The sequence below is a fragment of the Cupressus sempervirens genome, chromosome 3 (assembly GCF_028749045.1).
Source record: "Cupressus sempervirens isolate cs-2001-9-10 chromosome 3, ASM2874904v1, whole genome shotgun sequence".
Taxonomy (NCBI): Eukaryota; Viridiplantae; Streptophyta; class Pinopsida; order Cupressales; family Cupressaceae; genus Cupressus; species Cupressus sempervirens.
The window spans coordinates 439,358,938-439,375,895 of record NC_143120.1 but is presented as its reverse complement, the minus strand read 5'-3'; the positions used below and the strand labels follow the sequence as shown (position 1 = coordinate 439,375,895).

The 16,958-nt window shown below is 36.5% G+C and overlaps 1 protein-coding gene across 1 annotated transcript; it reads right to left on the bottom strand.

The window, feature by feature from the left end:
• Window positions 1-682: 682 nt before the first annotated feature.
• LOC149566945 (chorismate mutase 2-like) lies at window positions 683-16,731 on the bottom strand. The gene is made up of 6 exons (XM_089820162.1): window positions 16,308-16,731; window positions 16,006-16,228; window positions 1,713-1,799; window positions 1,473-1,616; window positions 1,186-1,278; window positions 683-993 (listed from the first exon to the last, which is right to left on the bottom strand). The coding sequence occupies exons 1-6, from the start codon at window positions 16,538-16,540 to the stop codon at window positions 763-765; spliced, it is 1,011 nt and encodes a 336-aa protein (XP_089676288.1). The 5' UTR covers window positions 16,541-16,731; the 3' UTR covers window positions 683-762.
• Between the last annotated feature and the right edge of the window lie 227 nt (window positions 16,732-16,958).

Sequence of the window (16,958 nt, the reverse complement as noted above, 5' to 3'; positions counted from 1 at the left end):
AGCTTGACAGAAGTGAAAGGCAGAGATTAATCATCTTGTGCATTCAAATTCAATTTTAACCAGAACTAAAGATATCTATTTCATTATACGATCAAATACCAATGAGTGGTAAAAGCCAGAAGGCTTCGTTTTAATTAACTAGTTATTTTTGGCAAATTGTCCGAAACACATTTTAAGAACAAGATACTTACATTATAATCAACCAATTCCTATTCATAAAATGTATTATTGGGATTAAGCATTCTTTAAAACACCTACAGTAGACTTTTTTATAGAGATTCTTCAATGATCTTTAGTTTTTATATATTCTTCTGTCATGCAACAGAAATATTCACCAGCTAATTATGAGCTAGGAGGAAGCAAGGACAGGTAAAGGTAGACAGGAAGCATAAATTCTTTAAGTGGGCCGCTCTCCTCATTTAATCAGTCACAAAGTGCTGGCTGTTCAAGCTCTTCCTGACAGTGCACAACTAGAATGACTGCATTTAAACATGTGATCTCGTCGATGGTATTGTGAACTTGATAGACATAATAATTATCCATCTAAAAAGGGAAAAAAGGGCCACTTAGTCTTGAACGGATTTTCTTAGTCCTGTCACATTTCTAGAGGACTTGTTATTTAACCAGCAGCTATCAGTTCGCATCAAGACAATTTAAATAGTAGCTACCAATGACACATATCTTATGGAAAAACCAATGTTAGTTTTTGAATAATAGAAAACAAAGTTCACATTATTTAATTGAAAAAAATTAGTTGATATCTTAATCAAGCCGTCTTAGAAGGTATTCCACTTGAACCTTTTTGGTTAAAGGCATGACCCATTTTGAATATAAATGAGCAACCAAAGAAGGTTGAAATTTGTAGGCTGGGGTAACCACTGCACTATCTAAGTTTACCTCCTGACCAAATGTCATTGCTTTCAGTTCCACTCTCCTCTTAACCATTTCTTCCACATTTTCAAAAGTCAACAGATTCATTAGTGCTTCCCTGTCCTGTAAAAGCAGTGAAAAACAAAGGAAAATAATCTAAAATCATCACGCATCATTAATAATAGAGCACAATTTCAACACAGGAATCTCTAAATGGAGGTAAACTGTAAAAATCTTGCATCACGGAGAGTTCCAAGTGCCAAAAGTAAGTTGTAGTGGAACTCAGATCAGAAATCTTTGTGTCTGTTCACAAACCTGTGCATGGATTGCAGGTTCATATTCATTTGGTGAATCTCGAAATTTTGCTTCAGCTACAAACTTGCCATAATGAATCCTTTTAGAGAGGGCCTGCCGATAAGAAAACTCAGAAAAGATATAAGAATATGCTTTAAAATCCCATTACAAAAGTAAATTCTACAACTAGCTAAAAGAAGCAAGATACTTTTTTCATGTTTAATCTACACTTTACCACAAACCAATTAAGAGCAAAATGACTCGAAGGCCAAGTTATGCATTATCAGAAACGATTGCTTGGTTTAAACCTGCAAACAGGAGACATCGCATACAACAGCAGATCCATAGTTTCCATCATCCCCTTTATCCACAAATTGGGGTAGTAAATCATCAAAATACATTCTCCAGATCTCCTTGTTTATGTTGATTGTAAAAGCTGCAGGGTGCAGGACCTGTAAAAATAGATAGTGTCACCTTCCTGAACATCAAAAACTTTTAGGAAATAAATGGAAGGGCAAGGCAAACCGGTAGATACAATGAGTGCTAACCTTTGGGTATTGTAATTGTGGCAGCAAAGGCTCCACCAGGTCATCAGGGAAAAATGGGTGCTCATCTGGGCTTTTATATCTGCCCACCTGCACAGCTTGACAAATTACTATGGACTGCAGCTCTTTAACAACTTCCAGATGACAAGAACCTAAAATAATATCTTCATCTTAACCAAAAAATAACATTCATCATTGTCTTGTCTTGTTTTATAAGTCTATTACCAAAGAAAAGTGGATTTGATTATTTTACAATAAAAGAGCTCAATTTGAGCCTTTCATGGCTAATGCTCAACCAATCAATTCCCCCCTCAAATCCTGTTATTGTCCTTTGCATGGCCAACAAACAGATTTTGAGTACTAAAGTATGGTTTCTGTAGAGCTTTACTCTTCACTAGCACCTAATAGATATAAATAATCGCTCAAATCTCTTGAAACTGATGCTATGTTTGAAAGAATTCACCGAAATGTTTTAGATGGGGGGTTTAATATTTGGCTGTCTGGAATTTTCCCACTTATTTTGGCATTTAATCTAAAACTTACAAGGATTCCGATTAACAGTAAATTGCATGATTTTTTATGATTCATCCTTTTTGGCAAATTTAAAGGCTTTATCGACTACAAAATGTTTTTTCTAAAACATCAACAGTTGAGCTATAGATTCAAAATCCTCAAAGTGAAATTCGGTACATAGTGTTTTTTTCATTGAAAAAAGCATTATATTGAGGATATCAGGTTCCATGGGAAGCTCTAGTGTTTAAGGACTTTTCAAGCTTCACATTCTTGGATTTTAAATTATTTCAAGCTCAGCACCAGGGGGAGGGGCTGCATTTGGGTCATTGTGAGATATGTAGCAAGAGCTGTGGCCACGCTTCATATCAGAAAAATTTAAGAATTGGGGGTTTGAAGGCCTTTAGAGCTTCTCCATTAAGGCTATTTGGTTTAAGCTCTTGCAATCAAAAATGTGAACACATTCTGAACAAGGTCATTAATAATCTCCTCCTAAATCCCAGTATGAGTAAATTGCACTATGGTAACTTCTTCGCTGGTGATGCAAAGGGCTCAAACGCTAACACATGCAAATAATGCCATGTCCTCGCCATGAGAAACCACAGATCTTAAACTCTATCAATACTTAGAAGCCAATCCAAGGAAAAGCACTTAAAAATCGGAACATCAGAAAATTGATTTATTTATAAGACATCGCGATTTTCAAATTATAACAAGCACCAAAAGAGGTATCAAATCGAGACAGCAATATACAAATAGCAGGAGATATTAATTATTTGATTGGTGTGGTTTCCTAATAACAGCAGTGACTTCCTCCATGATGCAGAATCCCTTAATCATCAATGCTCATGCAAACAAGTGGTTAGTTAGGTCAAATAAAGCAACAGCAGCCCCCACAATTAACAAACAATAATAATTGAAGAGGTGCGATCTAATATTAACAAAAGATGCAATTAAAAAGAAAAGGGCCTTCCACCTCAATAAAAGGATATAAATATTAAAATCAATACACTCCAAAATGATGGATTAACAGTAAAAGAAAAACACCAAGAATTAAGCGAGGATAATCAAACAGATACAATCAGCAAAAATATAATTATAAATTTATATCAAGGAACATCAATGTACAATCAGCAAACATAAGGGAGGTCAGTCAAAGAAGATCAAACATTCAATAAAAGTGAATAATCTAAGCTCAACCCTCACAGATCAGGATCCGAGCATCAAACACACTCAGCAGTTCATTTCATCTGTAAACACAATTATCAATAAATATAGAATAAAGTCAGCACACGCACCCAAAGGACTCAGACCATTTGCATCATGTAAGGAGGCCAAGAGAGCACTTGCATCACGTAAAGAGGCTAAAAACAGTCTTACATAGGACTGAGAAACTCCCTTACAGACTCAACCCAATTCCGTGAAGTGTGTCTTTGGGGGTATGAGACATCAACAGGGAAAGTAGGTACAAGCAAACCAACAAGGAAGCAAAGAGAAGGGCTCTCATATACATCCACTCTTAGGCTTGCTGTAGAGATGGCTTCAGGCAGACCTACCATGTTTCTTCTTCCAATCTTTAATATTCTCATATAATGCTGTTGATAGTATATGTTTAAGATAAGCTAACCCTAAATATTGAATAGATATTTGTATATGTTGCTTTATGTTATGTTTGCAAGATTCAAATCTAGGATCATGCTAATTAAAGGAATAACTACTTGATAAGATGTAACCCTATCCCTAAATTGTTGCAATTATGGTTCTAAAGTGTTCTAGGAAAAATTAGGAAGGGGACTTTACAATTGGTACTGGAGCACTGATCCTACCAAACTGTACGTTAAAGATAAATCAGTAGATCTATCAATATGTGTATCATATGTATACTTTGTGTATACTCTGTGTTTTCATACATTCAAGTGTATACTTTGTGTATGCTTTGTACCTTTATACATTCATGTTTATACTTTGGGTATGCTTTGTATCTTCATACATTCAAGTGTATAATTTGGGTTTCCAACTATATGCTCCATGTTTGGTTCTAGTTTCTGGTTGATCTAGAATAAGAGACTAACTAGAGTGAACCCAGAAGATACAAACTTGTTTGAGGTCATAGATGTGTGTCATGCTATTGGCAAATGTTGGTCAATCCTAATCAGTTTTTATGCTATTACAAGATGATCTAGTTCCTCCTCTTTGAGCGAAGAGAGAAAACTTGTCTTATATTGAACTTCCAAGTTCCAATTACCAATCATAACTCACATTCAAAATAAGGAAGAAACGTATATGATAATATTAGATTGGCACAGCAGAAGGTGGATTATTGAGGACAAGCAATTTTATGCAAGGCAGACTGTCATGTCCCCGTCATAAATAACTGCAGATCTTAAACCATATCAAGAGGCATTAAAACTTAGAAAAACACTTCATCAGAAAATTGTCTTATTTAGAAGATAAGAGATCACAATCTTAAGACACTAACAAGCAACAATTGAGGCATCGAATTACCGAAACAATATAAAAATATTGATTAGTACAGTATCCTTATGATAACAGTGACTTCTTCCATAATGGAGTATACCAAAATCAGCACTAGTCATACTAAGAAGTGGTTAGCTAGATCAAATCAAGCAGCAACGATCAATTAACAAACACTAATAATTGAAGAGGTACAATCTAATATTAATCTAGGGATGCAGTTAACAAGATGAAGGGATGCCAATGAGAGGAGCATAACCCTTCTGCCTCAAGAAGAGGTTATAAATAATTAATAAAACAAGCAGTAGACTTCAAGAGAAAAAAACACATATTCAGTGGGCATAATCCCACAGAAACAATTGGTAAAATGTAATTATATCAAGGAAGATCAAAGTACAATCAGCAAGACATAAGGGGGGTCATTCAAACAAGATCGAACATTCAATACAAGTGAACAATCTAAGATCAACCCTTAGAAGTCTATCAACAAATACATCAAAGAGCTATCTTCAAGACAAGATCCAAGCATCGAACACACTCAGCAGTCCATTTCATTTGCAAACACAATTATCAATGAATATAGAATCAAGTCAGCACAAATGCCCAAAGGACTGAGAGCACTTACACCATGTAACAAGTCCAAGAGGGCACTAATAACATGTGGGGAGGCCAAGAGTGCACTTACATCACATAAGGAGGCTAAAAATCCACCTACATAGGACTGAGAAACCTCCTTACAGTCTCAATCCAATTAGGCAAGGTAGCATGTGTTTTCGGGAGGATGAGACAATGCTAGGGAAAGCATGTAATGTAAGGAGGCCAAAAGGGCACTTACGCTATGTAAGTGCTCAATTTTGAACCAGAATACATAGGAATGCAATATACTGAAATTCAAAACACACAAGAACAGAGAACACAAAGACATTTTCTGGGACAACCCTCCACTTGAAGGTGGAAAACCCAGCCCACAAAAGTATAGATCCTTATTGAATGCAACACAAATACAAAGATCTCAAACTCATGATTGATGATACTTTACAATTAATCTATCAGTTGTACACATAATAAAATCACTTAGCTAAGCAGAAACAGAATATGAAATTCTTCAGGTATCTCACAGATACTATCTTCCATGAGATTGACTTATCCACAAAAATCTTTTGATCTCAGAACATATCCAAATGGTCCTGTACTCAAAAATGACACACTAATTACAATAGACAGACTAATTGATGCAGGGCTAACAGGGAAACTTGGTTTGCTAGGCCTTTATACCCACTAACTCAACAATTCTGCTAGATTGCCAATAGTCTTATAGCCTCTTCAACTTCATTAAACCCTCAAGGACACCTTCAACATCTGGGTTTGCTAGACATTTCACTAATCAACAAACTCAATTTGCGTGACAAGATCCATAAGATCTATCTCCTAGACCAAAACAACTTACGGGCTAGGATATTAGGCAAATCATGAAAATTGACTTCAACTGCCTTGGAGGGGATCAGAACATCTTCAATGTGCCTACGGAATCCCAAATCAACCACTTAGTGCAACCCTTAGGGCCCCTTTTGCAACCTGTGCCAACTTTCCCAGGGAAAGAGACCTAATTGAATTTGGTCGACCTAATTTATATTTTGGCCTTATTTCTCCAATCTTCCAACTGACCCCACAAACAAATCTAAGATTCTGATACCCCTTTTGGAAGGCCTAGAGGATTCTTTTTTTTTTTAAAAGGGGTAAACGCTTTGACCTGGAGCTATGAACCAGTGAGGCCACAAACAGGGGACCTCATCCCCATGGGATTTGAACCTTGATGGCAAATATAACAATGCAACAACTTAACCATCACAACATGCCACTATTGGCAAGGCCTAGAGGATTCTAAAGTTTCAGGTCCTAACTCCTTTATTTGATTCCAAAACCCCAATTGGGCTAATTACGTCAACTAGACCTAATTAGGCTTGACTTCAAGGTAATCGTTCTAGCAATGTTCCCACACTCCACAAAAATCAAATCCACCATCAATTTGTTTGATCCACTCCAAAACTTCATCTGTGCAAGCTTTTACACTTCAAATCAGGTTTGTCACATGAGGATGCCCAACTAGGGCCTACAAACTTTAATAGCTGCCATGCTTTTCTTGCAAAATCCCTTTGGGATTCTAATGTACATTGTCTCTACTAGTTTCCCTCCAATGGCCATGGAATTCCAACAATGGAGAACTGAGTTAGGGACATCTCAAGTTGAAACCCTTATGGAAACGAGGGTTTCAGACCCATTATCAGTAATTTGCTTCTAGATTCCTTCAAACTCCACCAAAATCGATGCAATCAAGATTTTTACAATCCTGACTCATACATCTATTCATCCATACCAAGTTAAGATCATAATCCATTAATGGCAATACAAACAAAGTGACAGTTTGCAGGAAAAATGTGAATTCTTTATTTCTTTCAATACCAACTTCATCCACCATACATATCTATGCATGAATTTGATCCAAAGGATCTTAAATAGACCTAAACTCCCACAAAAGAAATTTGAAAGTGTGACCATTGGAAGGAGTAGTTGGTTGGCATTTTGAAAACTTGCATTACGTTGGCAAAGTGTTGTCAACTTGACATTTTTTGCAGCTTTGAACAATTTGCACCCAAACTTTTACAAACTTGTCAAATAGGCATTATGACTCCAAAATAACCTAAACACAGAAAAAACATCATCTCCTAATCTACCATGGACCCTTACACCAGTTTGACCATTTTGACAATGGCTTTACAATTCGGGTTGTTATTACAAACATACTTGGTCCAAAGCACCCAAACAACTTAGTGACACCTAATTACATCAATTTATACTCATGGCATTCCCTGAGTGTTGTTTTCTCTTCAAGGTGCTCCTGCACCATACTCCTTCGGTGAATTAAAACTCAAGTTCCACAGGAGGGCATCCAAAGTCTTTCCATGTTTTAGAGTGTCCTGTTCATCCAACCACATTGAATCAACTTCTAGTAGTCCTTTCCACTTCACTAGGTACTGCTTGTAGGTATTCCTCCCAGTTTTCTTATCACTTTGGTGTCCAAAATTTTCTCTAACTCCATGGCCTAGCTAGGAGGCAAATCTTGCAGCCATTCAACATCTTCTTCCTGCATATCATCATTAGAACCTACATCACCTTTATAAGGTGTTAGATCAGAAACGTTGAAAATTGCGGAGATACCGATAGATGGAGAAAGTGAGATTTTATAAGCATTTTCACCAAACTTGTGAACAAGGGTATTGTTAGTTCCCAAGACACTGATTGGAAATCCAAGAGCTTTGCCAGTTCTCTAATAGGATTACTCATTCTGTTTTGACCAACAAGAAATAACCTCCCGATTCAATTCCCTGTACTTTAGGCTTCACTAAACCTAGGTAGGTAAACCTTCCTTAAACCCTTATGATTAGGTTCAAAGCTTTTCTATAGCAAATTTAAACTTTGTGAATTCTTAAGTTGGCAAAATCTTTAAACTTGATTACAATAAAGTTATATGAATGCTTTTGGGAATTTACTTGTGAAATGAATGTTATATAAAATGAAAGGAATGGTATTTATGATTTATGGACATGGCAGAATACTGAACTTCAAGATCTCAGACATCAACACACTTTTACAAAATAAACTGCAGAGTAATCCCTTATCCAGCCTTGGGAAAATAGAGTCAAACTTTCTCTAGACCCTTAAATACAACCCTGAGAAAAAGTGCTTACATCATCCACTACTTTATAGACTAAAGCTTCAATTGGCAACACAAACCTTAGTTTAATTGAATTTAATTTCTTTAGGAAAACCAATTAGACAAAATTCACATAGGTAACATTTCGTATGCAAATTCTGATAATCAAAGACTTGTACCAAAATTAACTTCTTCACCGTTGGTAGTAATTGACTTTAAAATCAATAATCACAGGGGATAAATCTGAACAAAGTATTTGAACTTCGATTTTCAAGATGAATAAAGAAAACAGGGCTCTTGCATTAAATTTGAAAATTGAATACAAATAGTCTGTGCTTCATTTACAATATTTCAATATACCCAAAATTTAAAATATATCTATTCAAACTTCTTATTTTCTCTTTCGATCTGCTCTACTTCTATTTTCTGCTTCTCTTTTATATATCTCATTGTCTGCTTCTTTCTTTTTATTTTTATATATTTATTTTTAACTGACATGTCTCTTCCAAAGAAATGCCTTTTTGTTATATAATTAAAATGCACTTTTTTGTTTATATCAGTTGCCTCAGATTTATATTGTTTTATCCTAGAGCACATTAATTTAATTTTCCATCGGTTTATACTTACCAATTTTCATACCATATCCTATAATCATTTTTGTTTATGATTTTTACTGATTCGTATTAAATATAATTGCCCTTGTATATTTTATTTTGCACAAACTCTAGGTTAACCTTATGCTTGCTATTATTGCGTAATCTCCTTTACTTGCATACTAGATATTTGTTTGGTAATTAAAAACCTTTTCTTCAACATGCTATTTACTGCTTCTTTGATTACCATAAACCTCCATCGATTTGTATTACTGATGTGGATCAGCACAAAATATTTTTTTTTTTTATGATATGTCATCGCAGCCGTAAGAAATGTGTTGATCCTTTTCTTTTGCTATTACAATATATTCTATTGCTGCTTCTGGAATATATATCACTGCATATGCACTTCGAATATATTTTAACATTTCTTGGAGTCCCCCATCACCATCTCAACTTGTCCACTTAGTTCATTCATAAGGTATATGCTTTCGTTACTAGCAATGGAATAAGATGTCGTCTATGTGTCTATCATATAGCTGTTGCTGTACACCGAAATCCTGTTGACTCAGAGCTAAATAACTTTAATATTATTGTCATTAAAGAGAACAAATTTCCACAATCCATTATATTGTACTGATATGTTTCTGGATTTGATTGTGTTAAGATTTTTACCATCAACGTTTTGAATCACACTACGTGATCCATCATCGCACTACTGTGTTTTGCATCTCTTGCTCTTCATCCTGATGATGGATCACATAAACGTTGATGGTAAAAATCTTAACACAATTGAATCCAGAAACATATCAGTACAATTATTGTCATTTTTTTACTTTTGCAGAGAACGATATCTTTGTAGTCTTTGATATTCGATGACAACTTGATTTGCATACGACTGTGTATGCTGCATTTGCTCTTGGCACCACATCATTCATACACCTGACCTATAATTTTGAATTGGAACTTTTATGTTTGACGGCATACATCCACTGCTATCGTGGAGGTATCTCTGCATAGAAATATATCCTTGAACCTTTGTCTTTTCTTTGTTATTATAATGATCGCTGCTCTAATATCCATGTCACTGTATACTCTGGAATGCTATTATCAGGATTCCTCAGTTTATCACTGTGTATATTCATTGCCAGAAATGCTTATTAACCAGTCGACCAACATGAAGTCCAGCAAATTGTAATGGCAGTTGGCTTAATTCAACTGTTTCCATTTGATGGTATCAATCAATAATATTATTTGCAACACTTGGAAATAGAAACTGTATATATTTGCTTTTTCATTTACTGATAGGAACATTTAATAGGTGCCCAGACACCACGGCAATAACTCCTGATGGAAAAACTTAAGTTGTCACTATAATCTGCAGTTGCTGTGATAGAATATGTATTCACATGATTAGCAGACATCATTTGATTCCAACAGAATATATTTGCTCTTCTAAACCTGGTGCCGGTGATGCCAACTTGTCTTCATATGTGATGTAAAACCAAGGTATGTCCTTCTTGAGTGTTGGATTCGCACCTTTATCATTCACACTGCAATATTGAAGTCCCTGGTATGTAGTTCAAAAATAGCAATATCAGGAAATTATTCTAACCCATTCTGCTCGATTCGGGGAATTGACCAACAAGGATCTTTCTCCATTTGCTGAAGGTCCTCGTGAATAAGGATCATTTACCATAAAATTTTTAACATGCTGACTACTAGGAGTGGAAAACTGTGATTTCATACAAGTAATATTTTCCTTCCCAACCTCTTGGCTCGTGAGTTCTCCAAACACCATTATCTTCCTTGAGGGAGATTGTTTCTACAGATGAATCACCTGAAGAACTACAATAAAATAAAGACATGTACACACTGAGCTGTCAGTGCCTGAAGATAAACTTGCTGTGCTCTGTTTAAATTCTGTGAAACCTCATTAATGGACAGGCTGAAAAGTTTGTTTGACTCTTCCAAACATCATCCAATCAGATCTCCCAATAGCAAAATGACCTTCCAGGTTTTAGTCCTAATGACAGCATGTTAATGATAAAAAGATGAAATTTGATATTAAAAATGGGTAAAAGAGGAACATAAATGGAGTCCCTAATTCATTGAATTAGGGCTTCATCACGTACAAGGACCAATCTTCCTCATCTGCAATTTTGTGTGTTTACCCTAAGGTAATCTGCCTTTTCTAAGGTATACCCAGACCTTGTCTCCAATTTTGAAGTGAACTACCCTTCTCTTCTGATCTGCATTTTGTTTGTACTTCTCTGTGATTTGTTGCAACGACATTTTCACCTGTTTCATGAGTTCTACCAGTTCTTCTCTGTGTGCACTGACCTTGGTATCATTTGATACTTCCTTGAGTTCCATTACTCCTCTAGGCTCCATTCCATAGCTGATTTGAAAAGGGGTCTTACCAGTACTCATGTCAATGTTATCATTGTAGGCATATTCAGCTTGTGGAAAGATAACATTGCAAGACTGGCCATATTGTTTTGTGAGACACCTAAGGAGATTGCCAAATTGCTAGCATCAGTTTCTACAGTAAACAGTTTGTTAAAATCAGGAATAACAAGTACGGGAAATTGTGCCACCCTAGATTTCAAATATTCAAATGCCTCATCAGCATCAGTTTTCTAAACAAACTTCGTCTTCTTACCCCCTTTGATTGTGTCTAAAATTGGTGCACAAATCTGACTAATATTCTTTACAGAATTCCTATACAAAGTAACTAAACTATGAAAACTTTTCACATCACCTAGTGTTCTTGGGGTTAGCCAATTGATAATGGCTTCGACCTTGGAAGGATTCATCTTGAGCGTACCTTTATGACAAATCCAAGGTAGGTGAGTTCTTCCTGCATAAATGTGCACTTCTCCAAGTTGATCATCGACTTGTGTTCATGTTCCTCTTTGGATCTGCTAAATACAAGTATGTCATCCAAATAGACAATCACAAACTTGCCTATGAAATCATGGAGAACTTCATTCATTAACCTCATAAATGTACTTGGAGCAAAACTGAGATCAAATGGCATTACAAGCCATTATTACAGGCTCTCATTTGTTTTAAAAGTCATTTTCCACTCACCCCCCTGGTCTGATCCTAATTTGATGATAGCCTAATTTTAGGTCTATCTTTGAGACGTAGCATGCTCCTCCTAACTGATCCAACAAGTCTTCAATTTGAGGCATTGGGAACATATATCTGATTGTGATCTTGTGAAGTTCCCTAGAATCAGTGCCAAGCCTCCACTTACCATCCATTTTAGGAGCCATACAACACAAGGACTTAGACTCTTCTTGATTAGACCCTTATCCAACAATTCTTGTACTTGTTTTGCATCTTTGCATTTTGGCCAGGACACATCTTTTGGGCAGTCTTGTTAGGTAAAGATGCTCTAGGGATTAAGTCAATTTGATGAATTATGTCTCTGATGGGAAGGAGGGAAGTGGGTTAAGTCTTTTGCAACTACCCATTGTAACTCTTTCACTTCGTTAGGAATCTCTTTTGGCTTTTCTAACTCTTCCTTATCTTTGGGTTTTATGACCAATGCATAACCTATATCTCTTGCTTCTTTCATGGTTTGATGCATTTCCTTCTCTCCTACTAAAGTCATAGTCGACCCTTTTGGTTTATCAAACTTATGATCACGCAAGGGTTTCGTAGTGTATTTGATGTCATCTTTTAGGATTGTACGGGTGTTTTTTTACCATCATATTGGGCCTCTAAATTATATTGCCAAGGGTGACCTAATAGTAAATGATATGCATCCATATCTACAACATCACACAAGACTTTATCCTTGTAGTCCCCAATTGAGAATTCTACCCATGACTGCTCATTCTCTAATGTTTGTTGCTCTTTTATTAGCCATGATAATTTGTAAGGATAGGGATGAAGAATTATGGTCGAATTTAGTTTTTCTACAATCTCAAGAGATAAGTACATGAAGATTTCCACAATCCATATGAAACTATCAATTTTATGTTTTTGGATTCGATTGTGTGATTATTTTTGCATCGATGTTTCAAATCACACTTTGTGATCCATCATCAAGATAAGAGAAAGAGAGCATCATGAGAAACTAAGAGAAGTAGCAGACTAAGTCAAATAAAAAGTATGAGAATGCCACTTGGCATCCTCCCATTAATTTTCTTCTCTCTTATCCCTCCCCCCTTTTTATTTGGCTTAGTCTGCTACTTCTCTTACTTTCTCATGATGCTCTCTTTCTCTTATCCTGATGATGGATCACAGAGTGTGATCCGAAACGCCAATGCAAAAATAATCACACAATCAAATCCAAAAGCATAAAATTGATAATCTCAAGAGATACTAAATTTTATGTATAACCAGAATAAATTAAGAGTTTGCATACCTTCCCATGGCTTTTGAAATTGGTTCTAAACATTGTCTTCCTTTGTGGTGGTTCTTGGGTAGCAAGTACCTTCAATAGAGTTCTCATCATCAAACATATTCCTTCTTCAGGATCTAGGACTTTGGATGGAGAGTTGGCACTTTGGGCATCATCTTGGATCAATTGATTCCTCCTTTCTCCTTGGATGTTTGATCCTGTCTTCTCTAGACATTTGTGGGCATGGTGACCAATTTGACTACAATTATAGCATCCCAATGGTCTTGAAGCCCTTCCTCCAAATCTTACTCTTCCATTTGGTCTTATCTCTCTAACACTGCCTCTTAAACTAAATTCTCCTTGCTCTCCTTTTAATCTTGGGAATTGTCCCTTTCCATTTGATCCTCCTCTTCCTTTGAAGTTTTGTTGCCCTTACCCGTGTTACCTTGCTCATGCCTTCACTTTAGTTTCTCTTCTACTCTTAGTGCTAATTGATAGCACTTGTGTATTGTCTCAGGGGCCAAAAGAGTCAATTTATCTTGTATATTATACTTGAGTCCACTCAAGTACCTTGTCACTTTCTCTTTTTCTCCCTCATTCTACCTTGACCTCAAACCAAGTTTGTGAAACTCCTTAGCGTAGCCATTAACATCCATGTCATTTTTTTGAGATTTTTCCTTTTCCTATGCAATTGGACTTTACAGTCCTCAAGAACATACACCTCCTTTATTTTGGAAACCATCTTGTTCCATGAAGAAATCAGATTCTTCGCCTCCTTCGCTCTTTCATCTTGTACATAATTCCACCGAGTCAGGGCAAAGCCCTTCATCTTAGAGTTGGCCAACTTCACCTTTTGGTTCTAATGAACCTCCTTGGATTCAAAATAATTGTTCAGGGCTTCAATCCAGTCCATGATTTCGTCTACATTCAACCCTCAACTGAAGATAGGAATATATGTTCTACCATAAGATGCCTTCTTCCAACTGATTTGAACACTTCACCTTGGTATCTCTGGTCAGCAAGGAACTCCTCTTCTTGCCTTGGGGCCTCTTCCTCATCCCCTTCTCCTTCTCTAGAGAATATTCTATCTTGCTTAGATTTCACTAGTCTCTCTTCCAATCCCCTCAATCTACTAACCTCCTCTACCAACTTCTTGTTAAATTTCTCCATCTCTTGGAACTTCCTAGCAACATTTATTTTCATTTCCTTTTAAGGCATAATTGGAGCCTCAATCCCAAACTCCTATGCCTCTACCTCAAACTCTTCTAACATATACTTTCTCAAAAGGCCAATCAACCTACTTTGTTACCACTATGTTGTAGGGCTAAAAGGAAAACTTGGTTTCCTAGGCCTTTACCCACTAACTCAACATTCTATTGGAGTGCCAACAATCTTACAGCCTCTTCAACTTCATTAAACCTTCAATGACACCTTCATCATCTTGGGTTTGCTAGACATTACAATGATCACGCTTAATTTGTGTGACAAGATCAATAAGATCTCTCTCTTAGACCAAAACCACTCGTAGGCTACGATATTAGGCCAATCATAAAAATTGACTTCAACCTTCTTAGAGTGGATCAGGATATCTTTAATGTACCTGAGAAATCCCAAACCAATCATTGAGTACAACCCTTAGGGACCCTTGTGCAACTTGTGCAAACTTGCCTAGGGAAAGAGACCTAATTGAATTAGGTCAACCAATAGGTATTTTGGCCTTATTTATCCAATCTTCCAAATAACCCGAACAAACAAATATGAGATTATAATACCCTTTTGGAAAGCCTGAAGGATTGCAAAGTTCCATGTCCTAACTCCTTTATCTAATGACAAAACTCCAATAGGGCTATTTGGGTCTATTAGGCGTAATTAGGCTCGACTTACACTACAAGTCCTTCAATTTGGATTGATCCAATCAAGCCAGTCGTTCTATGTGTATGTGTGTATATATAGTGTTTATGTTATGATTGTAGAATTCAAATCCAGTATCACAATAAGTAAGATGTAACCCTAATCTTATTTTGTTGCAATTACGATGCTTGGGCAAATTTCTAGGACAAATTAAGAAGAGGACATTCCGAATAATGCCAGCCAGTGTAAAAGCTTTACTTGAGAGAAATTCTTTGACAGCAGGTAAACACGGGTTAACTGGTTATGCTACTATTGGTTCCCCATATAGATAGAGGGCTGGATTACCGACTGGATCAATAGGATCGACTGATGCGTCAATGCCCCCCTACTATAACTATACTAGCAGCCGAGTCATTTGAGGCCAGACATTTACACCTGTTGGGATGAAAAATGTGCCTGCTATAAAATTATAATAAACGGAAAAATGTTGCAGCCCTGCAATACCCACAAATTCCTGCAAGGAAAAGGTTCACAATTGAATTAGCTAACCTGATTAGAAACCCCCCAGATTTTTATAGAATCGTATAGGTAGGATGATTCCTAGATCACAATTTTCAAAAAATATTGGAATAAAGTCCCGACTAAGTAGGTTCGCATGTAGGATACAGATGATTTAAAAATGTGGGTGTGTTGATAATTAGCCAAAATCACAGGGTTTTGACAGTCAAAACCTAACGTTTACTCCGAAAAAAATAAAATATGCATACAATGAATGTATAAAAGAGATGGTCTTACTTTTGAATGAAGTAGCTCTGTTTCCTTAAATATGAAATTCACAAGCGAGCCATTATAGCCAGGAAACGAGAGTTGCTTTGCATCATAAGCAGGGGCATTAAGGCAATATTGGGATCTCTCCAGAAGATTGAAAATAATGCTGTCCTCTTGTCTAATAAGCGAATCCCTTATACTCTCCAAAGTTAATATCCCACTCCGGTCCAACCGATCGCTCTCCTCAGTTCTGTTGCACATATAAAAGTAACCGCGTTAGATGCAAGTGAATAGTTGAGATCAAACTTACTGAATAAATGCGTACAAACCTGGCTGATGCTAATACCGATGCTGATGCCCCTGTTGCAGTTGCAGGACCGGGAAAGGACAAAATGGGAGTAAAGCATGGAAGCTTGGTTTTGAGACTGGGGAAACTCATAACGTAAGCGGGGAAAGGGCTCCAAAAGTTTCCTATGCAATGTCTCTTGTTAACATTGGCCGTGGGAATGGAAGTTGCTTCACAGGAATGCTTAGAGAGAAAGGAAGCTCGTTGGATCAGCATCTCTGACTGGATTTGGTTTCAAGGGGTTCTAAATGAGGGCTTATATGCCACGTGCTCCTCACATTAGGGTACCTATCAAAAAGGAGTATGGTAGATTTGGTTGGTTGCGTAGACAGTGCCCCGTCCCATATCAGTCATCATATGTCAACCCAAAAACTATGGCTGGTTTGGTGGACCATAAAAATCTCTTTCCTTTTCTTTTTCCCTTCTCTCCTATTATTTGCCAATACAGCTTCTCATTTGAAAACTTTATGACCGTTTGATCATTTTTGAATGAGTGTTAGAATGTGTTCTATCTTTATAACCCTTATACTCAAAATGATCTAAGAACTTGGGGACATTTAGAAAATGTTTTCAAATTTTGAAAAATGGTTGGAAATATTTTAAGATGAGGGGACACTACTCTTTTTGCATTAGA

What these genes read in the sequence shown, in the direction of transcription:
- LOC149566945 (XM_089820162.1), bottom strand. Translation starts at nt 16,540, where the DNA reads ATGCTGATCCAACGAGCTTCCTTTCTCTCTAAGCATTCCTGTGAAGCA. An exon ending in GCGATGTCTCCTGTTTGCAG is followed by an intron (nt 1,279 to 1,472) that starts GTTTAAACCAAG and finishes TCTTATCGGCAG; the next exon opens with GCCCTCTCTAAAAGGATTCA. An exon ending in AACCTGCAATCCATGCACAG is followed by an intron (nt 994 to 1,185) that starts GTTTGTGAACAG and finishes CTGCTTTTACAG; the next exon opens with GACAGGGAAGCACTAATGAA.